Below are 11,503 nucleotides of genomic sequence, written 5' to 3'. Positions count from 1 at the left end.
ACAGACCCATTTGACAGGCGTGTTAAGTGCAATAATTTAATGTTATAATATTTGAGTTAACTAAATTATTATTTAAATATTCTATAGCCAATTATTAGTATTATTAAAATTTCGCTAAAATATTTGTTATATTGTCGCATTACTGTTACATATACATAAAAATATACGTAAAAAAGAAACTCTGTTAGATTAAATTTAACATAATTATAGCGTTCGATTTCCAAGAACACAGAACGAAATATATTTTTAATTTTGTGTATATTCCCTCTATTCGGCTAAAAATGTCGCAGGCCAGACTAATTTAGTTTTCAGACAGAAACGATGAAGTTATTTTTCTTTAAGAGCAAGTTATGAGCTCAGTCCTATAGGGCCAACTATAGGTGAATTTATGCATACTGTACTTTTTACGATTTAGGTTTACAGCTTTTTTTTTCCATTAAAGTAGTTAATTAAATAGCCGTTTACAAAAAAACTAATTTTAATTAACAGAGTCTCTAGATGTATATTTTTTCTACAGTTCTCTAACTTCGATAACACTGGTCAACAAAAAAAATAAAATTGTCTGTTTCCTGTGATTTTTTTTCTGTTTCTATCTCAAATTGACGCATATTTTTTTAAATATGGCAACAGTTTTTCTCTAACAGCTTTTGTTTTTAAGTTATAGCTATCTACCGTCATTTAATATTTCTACTTAGATTTTTGATTTAATTGGACAAAAAAATATATTTTGTTGGTGTTTTCGATATTGCTTTGTTATGAAGATGTTGTGTGCTTAATCCAGATGGCTTCTGCTATGTTTGTGGTAAATATAATATTTGAAAAACATCGAAAACCTCTTTCGGACTTGATAAAAACTGTGTAACATCGACACTTTAATATAAATATTTGAAATTAAGTAATCAGGACCACAAATGGGTCATTTGTGTTCTGAGAATAGGCAACATCTTTTAGGCCAACAAGGGGGCTACACAAAATTCCCGTTACATGTGTCTCCGGAATAGTCGTAACAAACAATAGCATTGGTTACAAAAATTTTGACCAGTGCGGCTTCCCGCACAAACAACTTTTAGCTCTTCAGCTAAAGTTGATACAAACAATTTTATAAAAGTGCCTCTAGTTAGCCAAGACCGTATCACCGTACTTCCACCACTTTATATTAAGCTCGGCATCTTGAAACAGTTTCTGAAGGCGTTTGACAAAAGTAACGAATGTTTTAATTTTCTTTCACGCAATTTTTCAGGATTAAGCACAGAAAACTTAAAAGCTGGTAATTTTTGATGGGACTCCCATTAGGCAACTGGTGAACGATCGTAATTTTAAGAAATCAATGAGTGAAGTCCAGTCCAACGCTTAAAATTATTTTTTTTGGTTATAAGTAATTTCCTAAGGAAAAAGAGATTGTTGAGAGCATGCTATCCAACCTGCAAGAGCTAGGCTGCAACATGGGCATGAAAATACACTTCATGTACTCGCATTAACATCGATTTCCACAAAATGTGGGTGATTTTAGTGAGGAGCAGGATAAAAGTTTTCATTGGAATTTTCTGACAATGGAACAAGGTTATCAGGGGCGTGGTGCTCTTAAATGAATGACAGACCTTTGCTGGAGTTTGCAACGATATCTACTCAAACTTGCCTATTCAAGGAAATCATGTAAAATGTCATTTGTTAGTGTTCAATAGAAATTTTATAAACACAATGTATAACTTTTCGTATTTTTTTGTCAAAATAATAAAACTCTATATTTTAAAAAGTAAAGCTGTTGGCGATCTCCCAGTATTTTTTTCATAATCAGGGCCATAGAATTACCCAATAACAGAAAAAGAAATTAAGGAAACAAAACATGTGTTGACCAGTGTAATTAATTCTTTATCTAAAATGATAAAATGCGTACACAAACATTGTTATAATTTAACATAATTTAGCTGCATTGTTATAATTGCTATAATATAACATAACATAGCTGCCATCATAATTTATAAATAACTAAGCATTCGGAGGTTAGTTTAGTAAAAGATATTGTCACACAAAAAATCACAAATTAGGCAAATGAATACAAAATTGGCAATGATAAAGCCTTATATAATATATAATTATACATAATCACATGTCGGAATTTCGATATAAAATAAATATGAGCGTTTCTAATTAATAGTATTGTTTCGTAGTGCCATTTCACCGGCTACACCTGTAAAGGAAAAATTCCACAATAAGGAAAAATTCTAATCGTTTTAATTATTTGTAAGTAACTTAGTAGTTAATAGTTTAAGAAATTATCTTTTGACTTTAATAAATACTAATAATACACAGCGTTACTAATTTATTTAATCTTGAAATGCTTTTACATAAAAACTGTTAGCTTCATCGAAACGTTACCATCTATTAACTTCGTCGAAGCGTCACGTAATTACCTTCGTCAAAGCGTTACATATCAATGTACATAAATAGCTTTGCTGGAGCGCTACATTATTAACTTCGTCGAACCGTTACATTCACATACCTTAAACGCTATAAGCGGATAGGTAACATTGAAATATTACCTGTATTTGCCTGACGTTTCACGCACTCGACGCTCCAGTCAGCCTGTGACCACGGCCGGTGCAACTCGGTCGAAACGTCAGGCAAATACAGGTAATATTTCAATGTTAGCGCTATCCACGTAACGCGTTAAAACCTGTTTGAATTAATTAAATTATGCAACGCGGACGTTTAAAATTACTTACCTTAAACGCTCTCAGTCGGGCTCTCTCTACATATCAATGTGCACAACCAACAGCTTCGCTGGAGTGCTACATTGCTTCGTCGAACCGTTACATCCACGTACCTTAAACACTCTCAGCGCGGGAAGAACCTGGATGCGAGCAGCGCAGGACCGTTCATTGTGGAAAACCTTGGGGGAGGCCTTTGTCCAGCAGTGGACGTCATTTGGCTGAAACGACGAACTACCCACGTACCTTAAACGCTCTCAGCCGGGCTCTGGAACTCAGCCAGCGCGTGTATAGGGCTCGGTTGCTTCTTCTGGCTCCCGCGGCGGACTTTAGCCCGCACTTCTTCAGGTTTCTCCGGCCGGATGAGCGGCTTCTTCTCAGGCGCTTTCATGCGCCACACCACTATGGGAGACTGGGGGAAGATGAAGCGTTACATTGTGGTATGTTTGTATATTTTTGACGAAACTAAATTTTTACTTGAAAAAAAAAATTTAATTGCCTAAGGTAGAAACCCAACCCACGACTCTAAGGTTTACCCAATATCTAAGACCCAGTTTTTTGATTCGTACTTAAAATAACCAACAGTCAAATTTGACAGATGTCAAATGACAAGTGGTTAAATATCAGAAAAAAAACAACAATGCAATGGTTCGCTTGACTTTTGGTACATGTTTTAACTATTTGTTTACATTTTGTTAATATTTAACCATTAGTAGCAAAATTTAACAATTCGTTATTTTAACTAGGAATCAAAAAACTGGGCCTAAGTAGCTCAGTGAGTTTACGCCAAACGCATTCGATGTCATCTGCGTAAAAAAGTGACATTAAATGTATGACAGATTGTACAGCGCGTTTCGCTACGACAAGAACTCAAATCTTCATATAATTTTTAACGCGCTCGCTAGTAAGCACAGCACTCGCGGCAAGTGAAGGTTCGATTCCCACCGTAAGCAATTCGATTCAAGTTATTAAAAATGTCCCTTTAATTAAACGAAACAACGATGTTGATGCATTACAGAAACCTGTTCATTAGTATTTTGTGATTATGATAAACTACAAAAATGCAAAAGGTTTTAAATCGTGTTTTTTCCTAAAAGTAACTACTTAAAACGGTAAGTGATAAAATAACCCAACGATGTGTTTATTACAAAAATAATAGTTATTAGTCTATCTAGTCAATATTATGCTTGAAATTTCTACGAACTAAAAATATACGCATCGAAGTGTGGAATTCATGTCATGTAAATAATATACTATACATAAAACTTAGATTTATGGAAACATGTATTTTTATAGTAATGTAATGTAGAAGAATACAGGGTGGAAACGATAAGTGATCTCACCCGATTATTTCTAAACTATACAAGATATCGAGAGGTGTAATATTATCAAGAGGTGAGGGCCATAACTGTGGCTGTGATGTGGTAGTACGAAAATGTATGGAAGCTTGAAACATTGAATTTTCGGACAGATCTTGTTTATTTTGCAACCTATAATTAGTACCGTTAGAGAGAGAGCTCGTGAAGCACTATCAGGATCAGTAATAGTTTTTCAATATCTTGTATAGTTTAGAAATAAACGAGTGAGACCACTTATCGTTTCCACCCTGTATGTTTAGTTGAGTTGGTTTACCCTAAATGAATAAAATGAACACCAAAACAGAAAAAAGATTGTCGTTCTTAAATTCTTGATCACTTTGCATAGTATCTACGTCTAATGCTTCGCAAATAGTGTAAAAGCCATGCATGATACATTTAATACAAAAGTGATAACAATCTACCACTTACATAGTTCTGCTCCCGCACGCATAGAAGCCAATCAAAATTGTATTATAATACGATTATAATTACAACTTAATGCCAATATAAGCTTAATAAATAATATTAAATAATACCACCTCTATTTTATATCATATCGTATTATTCTTTTATTTATGCTTTGAAATTTTGTTAAAATTAAAGTTTATCCTTTATTTTTTGTATTTTATAGTTTAAAATTTTGTTAAAATATACATGTTATTTTAGTTTAATTTACGATTTCGAGGATGCAATCTGCAATTAATAAACTTTTCTTAAGGATGGTACACAAATAGAACGTTACCACAATGTAACATTTACGTGTAATGTAACGTCGTAACGAACGCTGTATTTTTTTGTTAGGAAACAAACTTCTCGATTTGGAAGAAGTGCTTCTGTATACGAGGTAATTGCTCAGCTTTAGCAAAGCTCTGCTGAAGCTTTTTTAAGCGTAAATATTTCTACAACTTAAGCTTTCATGCTATTCAAGATAATATCATACGGTTTAAATATTGTTGTTAAAATAGTTTTAGTTTGAATATTATATTTCTTTATACAACAATAATAAATATAAGTAAATAATTTATTTAAAAACTTCACATCTGACGTCAAAATTGCACACACCCAAAATTCACACACAATCATCATTTCAGCCAATAGCAATCTTAAAACTTTAGAGCACCTTTTATCATATTAATATTACGAAAAGGAAAGATATATTTTTGTATGTTTGTCGCGAATTAACTCAAAAAAATCATCCGGATCCCGATTTCCAAAATCATTTCACCATTTTTGAATGCTACATCATCTCTTAGTATAGTATAGATCGTTTCATCCACTAAGACGCGCCCCAGCAATGTGTGGTCCCGGTCGCGCGGGGTGCGGGGAGTGTGGTCCGAGCAAGCCGTAAGGCATTACTGTAGTGTGCGTGTGCACTCATGGATCAGTAGCGTGTACCGATAACACTCAGTCATTTTTTAATTTGGGCATTTTGAATTTCAAAGAGAGCGCGGCGCCATCGGTTTACGCGTTGCTCTCTCCTACGTGATTTAGAATTTTAATTATTGAAAGATTTTAGGTTGCTAACTATGTTTTCTGTGTGGGTGGTTGAAATGTTGTTATGGAATCTTGCGTAGTTATAATTTGTTGGAAATTGAATGGGTCGATGTTGTAAATTTGGCAAACTATATTATGGCTAAGTCTTGTTGATTGAAATCTTGGGCAGTCCTGAACGAGATGCAACATTGATTGGGTGGTTATATTATCACAGGGACATGTGTCGTTGTCAGTAATAACACTCAGACATTAGCGGAAGAATGGTGGGGCGCGTCCGAGTGGATGAAAGGATCTATAATATAGGCTATAGCAGACTGTTTACAGCCAAAGTTGCGGGCTAAGCTAGTATATTCTAAAGCACTTACAGCAATGGTTCCCTGACGGGTGTACTTGGTGGAGGCCACGTAGGAGGCTTTGACGGTCAGGACGACAGCGTTCATCAGGTTCTTGGCCGCTTGGATGAGCGACGTGGCACTGTCCAGCTGAAATATAACAATATTTATTTATTATTAGGATTTATGGCTGCTTTCCACGGAGACATTTCGATTATTGTGGGATCCCGTTTAGCAGTTATGTATAAGTAAGGCCCAGAACACACGATGAAACGTAACTGCAACGCGAACCAGTTTGACCAGTTCAAATCGGTTTCAAACTGGTCGCGTCATGTGTGGTCTCTCAACGGACGCTATGGCAGAAACTTAGATGCAACTTAAAAGTAACCAGAAGTTGCAGTACCGTTGCAGTTGCGTTTCACCGTGTGTTCTGAGCCTAAGTGTTTTAATATTAACATTCACGCGAACAGTGTCCCGCAAAAAAACGATTCGTTCGAATTTCGACTTATACACACTTTTTTTTTTTAAGATTATTAGCAATTTGTATTGCCCAAATTACTAATAGTCCCATTAGCCCCTAGTGGTAAGCTAAATAAGCTTGTGTTACGAGTGGGCTCACCACAATAGTCGAGCGGCGGTGGGATTCGAACCCACGTTCCTCGGATCTCGAGTCGGCCACTCCGACCCCTTCACCGTTCGGCTATCATGGCTTATGTTCACATAACAGTCCAGTTTTTGCGGAATCCCGCAAAGCTGAATTGCCGTGGAAAAGGGCCCTTTTATGTTTTTTTATAATATTAAGAATTACATTTTGAAAACATACACCAGATTACATTCATCACTAAATAAACAAACATCACCACAGCATTGAACGTCACTGATGCATAAAGTAACCACCACCGATTTTATTATAAGGCCCACATCTATACTAATATTATAAATGCGAAAGTAACTCTGTCTGTCTGTCTTGCTTTCACGCCTAAGCCACCGAACCGATTTTGATGAAATTTGGCATAGAGATAGTTTGAATCCCGGGAAAGGACATAGGATAGTTTTTATCCCGGTTTTTGAAACAGGGACGCGCGCGATAAAGTTTTTCTGTGACAGAGAAAATTCCACGCTGGCGAAGCCGAGGGCGGAAAGGTAGTTCTTAAATAAAAGACATTCAAATATGAATTTACTCTGAAGAACTTTAATTTTAACGTTTTAAATTCACAATCACAAAAAGCACGAAACTCGATTCAATTGCAGTCATAGATTCTGTCCTATGATGTGGCGCCACTATGCAATTGAGTTCAGATTTGTGCATCGTTCTGTAAGGCGCACCTTAGTACTTTCATAATGATACTGTACTTATAGTTTTTAGTAAGTGAATGTGAAAAATTCAAATTTTTAGAAGATAAATAGGGTAAACTGCCAGTCATTGGACACTTAAGAAAGTTATTGGACAGTTATTTACTGAATGAAAAATAGCATTTCTATTTCAACAACTGAGATATTCCGACTGATGGAGATAAAAAGGCGTTTTTTTTAAAGGAATGTTCATTGTATTTGAAGGAATATTCATTTTAAGAAAATTCAAGGGTTGTTTTGTCCAATGACTGGCAGCGTCCAATGACTGTCGGTTTACCCTACACATAAATGAAAAAAAATCAACCGATAATTGATTAGATAGCGTCAGATAACTATCGAAAACACTTTTTAAGATCTGAGACACATTGAATTTTGGTGAAATCGACAAAAAAAGGACATACACAAGCCCACACCCTTCCCCCACTTAACCCAGTTATTGTGTTACTCTTACCCCACTAACCACGATGCCTGTACTTTGATTGTCCTCGTCTTTCCCTGCCTGATAGAAATGTTAATAGTCTACAGTTAATAGTGTTATACAGTGTGTAGCAGTGTTATACAGTGTGAAGTAATGTTATACAGTTTATAAAAGGTTATTTAGGTTTAATAAAGGTGTTATAAACATTGTAGCAGTGTTATACAGGTTATATCAATGTTAATCAAGTTATATTATTGTTGTTAAAATTATAACATATTACAAAGTTAGTTATAATCCAAGTATAATAGTGTGTAACAGTATAACATACACTACTGTTACAAACCATGTTGTAATATGATTAGTATGAGTACACAGGAGATACTAAAGTTATACAGCAGGAGTGGCCAACGGGTCGATCGCGGATATTAGTCCAGTCGATCGTGGCAAGGCAAAAAATACTACATGATTGTGTATAGACTAAGAGCTAGTGAACGCCAGACCTACGTCATTTTATAAAAGCTGAAAGTTTGTCAGCGTATGCTCCCAATATAGGATATAATGTTGGTGAATTATGAAGTTTGGGTCATCGTGGCTTTGGGAGCTACCCTAAAAAAACTGTCTGGCAAGAAGTTGGAACTGTCATAACTGTCTGGCTGTTGGGGAAAATACTTCTAATTATTGCCCAAATATTATACATAAAAATCAGATTTTATAGTATAACGTAAGTCTATCTTTTACGGTGGCTTTTTCTGTATATTCAAAAGACTGTAATTCTACTAACGTTATACCATTAAATCTGATTTTTATGTATAATATTTGGACAATTATTAGAATTTTTTTCCCCCAACAGCCAGGCAGTTTTGACAGTTCCAACTCCTTGAAAGACAGTATTTTTAGGGTAGCTCCCAAAGCCACCACGACCCAAACTTCATAATTCACCAACATTATATCCTATATTGGGAGCATACGCTGACAAACTTTCAGCTTTTATAAAATGACGTAGGTCTGGCGTTCACTAGCTCTTAGTCTAGTACTAAACTTTGCTGTTTCATATAAGATTTCAAGAAGTATGTAAGTGGTAGATCGCCCAGGGTTTCGTTAGTAAACAGTAGATCTTATGTCTAATCAAGTTGGCCACCCCTGTTATACAGTTTATACGATTGTTATTCAGGTTTTGATAGTAGAAGAAGACTTTTAGTCTTGATTTTGCAGTGGAGGCTAAATTACCTGATACTTACTTACTTCGATGGCTCAGCGACTCAGTGTCTTGTGAAAAAAAAAACCTTAATGGCCACATAGCACAGAGGCCAATTATTGACCTGACGATGATGATGATGATGACACTTACCCCGCTAACGATGAGCTCGCCGGATATGTTTTGCACATCAGCCTTAACCTTGCTGGTAATCTGTATCTGATGATAATAATGTGGCGACATCTACCGACACGCCACTATAGTCGTCAACCAACAGATGGCGCTGACACCTTCCTTACTATGGCACACGTCACCGCGCCTACAAACCTGCATCGCGGTGACAGAGTTCTCTGGCTAACTGAGTATACAGGGTGTTAGGTAAATGGGTATATGAGCCAACACTAGCCCATGTTAACATATGCATATAAATGGTATAGTGAAGTCAGAAAATTGATATCATCATTCTAATTATTTTAATTTTCATACAAATCTGATTTTATAAATTTTACTTTGTATGAAAATTAAAAAAGTTAAAATGATGATATCAAATTTCTGACTTCACCATACCATTTATATGCATATGCTAACATGGGCTAGTGTCGGCTCATATACCCATTTACCTAACACCCTATATTATAGAATTATAGAAAACCGAAATGGTAATAACTGGACCTTGGTCCCCGAGCACAGCACCCATCCATCTTAGCTTCCTTTTCGTGGTATCCTCAAATCCTATAATGATGATGATCTTTCTTCTTATCGTGTCGGCAACAAACCTACACAGTGTCAGCCCAAAACTCCGCTACAAGAGTGGCGTTGTCAGCAGCATTCATTAAATCTTCCTGCGTGTAGTTTCTCGGGCACTCAGGGTACATCATGTGCTTCATCGACTGGGAAACATCTATATCTGGTGGCAGTATAGACCAGGGTTTCCCATTTTTTTTTTGCCAAGGAACCCTAATTGATTATACTTTTCCTAGCGGAACCCCCGTACTACTCCGCCCGCACGCCCTGCCCCTCCCTTGTGCGTAAACAAGTCGGTGCGAGCGAACAACGTCGGTCACGAAACGTGGGATAATATTTTTTACGGAACCCTTGCGGCCTTTCCACGGAACCCCAGGGTTCCGCGGACCACCATTCGGGAACCGCTGGTATAGACTGTTGTTGATGATGATGATGATGATGATGGTGATGATGATGATGATGATGATGACACTTACCCCGCTAACGATGAGCTCGCCGGATATGTTTTGCACATCAGCCTTGACCTTGCTGGTGATTTGTATCTGATGGCAGTACAGAGCGATGCGTTGGAGGTAGGCAAGCAAGTCTTGCTTCGTTGACGATTCGGGACACTGGGGAAGAGAATATTTTGTTGAAAATATATCATTTCAGTCAAATGACTTTGACTGAAACGGACCGGATTAAAGTGACCGACATAGCTCGCAGAATTGCTAAAATCAAGTGGCAGTGGGCGGGGCACATAGCTCGTAGAGACGATGGCCGTTGGGGCAGAAAAGTTGTTTTAAGCACTTTTAGTTATAGTAATTTCATGTATGCGTGTTTGTCTTGTTGGTTGTCCTAATAAATAAAATAAAATAAATAAATAAAATAAAAGTTCTCGAGTGGCGACCACGGGCTGGAAGACGTAGCGTGGGTAGGCCTCCTACTAGGTGGACTGACGATCTGGTAAAGGTCGCGGGAAGAGCCTGGATGCGGACAGCGCAGAACCGTTAATTGTGGAAAGCCTTGGGGGAGGCCTTTGTCCGTGCATGTGCCCCGTACTCTGCCATTATATTGTTTCAAGTCTGTGGGCTATGTCGGTCACTATGGTTTTCCCGCGGATCTCCTCATTTCTAATTAGATCGTGCAGGGAACTCCAAGCAGAGTACGCTCCGTTGCCCTTTAGCCTTCTTATCAGACCACCGACTTTTGGTTGGCTGATAGTTGGGTCGGGCTGTTAATCAGTATGGAGATGTATAAAAGTGTGCACATTGGATCGGCCGATTCTTCATTCAAATTAAAATCGGGCCCTACTATCGGCCGACTAAAAGTCTGTAGTTTGCGGGAGTCTAAGTGACCGTAAAATATCTCAGATCCACATAATATCATCACGTTTTATTTCTAAACCAGAGCAGTGTACCCACCTGTTCAGCAATCTCCCTAGTGAGCTTGTCAAGCTTGGTGCCGGCTTCGGAGATCTTCTTGGCGGCGTTGATGACGTCCATCGTAGTCTTGAGAGGACCGCGGCCTCTGTAGACAATTTAGAATCCTTTATTATGGCTGACTCAATGATTCTTCAACCTAAATGTCCTTTCTCAAATGCAAATTAATCATAATATTGATCATTTCAACCAAAGGAGATCCAATGTTGGATAAAAGCAACAAGGATTTACACAAGGACTCCTCCGGGGCTCTAAACTAGGACCAGTAATGTAGTAAGGGGTCCCTCAAGGTTCTATAATGGGACCAGTACTATAGTCAGGGGTTCCCCAAGGATCAACACTGAGACTAAAGTTTTACCTAGTGCTTAGAGAAGGCTACATTGAGATTAGTATTACGAACAGGAGTTCCCCAAGGCTCTTTATTGGGACCACAGGGGCTCCCAAGGTTCTAAGGTTCTACACTAAGACCACAGGGGTTTC

The 11,503-nt window shown here is 37.4% G+C and overlaps 1 protein-coding gene across 1 annotated transcript in view; it reads right to left on the bottom strand.

Moving 5' to 3' along the window:
- Nucleotides 1-1,864: 1,864 nt before the first annotated feature.
- Nucleotides 1,865-11,503, bottom strand: part of LOC135085520 (catenin alpha) — a 113,768-nt gene continuing 104,129 nt past the window's right edge. The window contains exons 20-24 of the mRNA XM_063980306.1: nucleotides 11,006-11,111; nucleotides 10,079-10,213; nucleotides 5,926-6,042; nucleotides 2,955-3,120; nucleotides 1,865-2,188 (exon numbers count right to left, since the gene is read on the bottom strand). Of these exons, the coding sequence (XP_063836376.1) occupies nucleotides 2,956-3,120; nucleotides 5,926-6,042; nucleotides 10,079-10,213; nucleotides 11,006-11,111 (523 nt within the window). The 3' untranslated portion in view covers nucleotides 1,865-2,188; nucleotide 2,955. The remainder of the gene's footprint in view (nucleotides 2,189-2,954; nucleotides 3,121-5,925; nucleotides 6,043-10,078; nucleotides 10,214-11,005; nucleotides 11,112-11,503) is intronic.

The sequence above is a fragment of the Ostrinia nubilalis genome, chromosome 28 (assembly GCF_963855985.1).
Source record: "Ostrinia nubilalis chromosome 28, ilOstNubi1.1, whole genome shotgun sequence".
Classification (NCBI taxonomy): Eukaryota; Metazoa; Arthropoda; class Insecta; order Lepidoptera; family Crambidae; genus Ostrinia; species Ostrinia nubilalis.
This window is presented reverse-complemented; position numbering and strand designations above follow the sequence as displayed.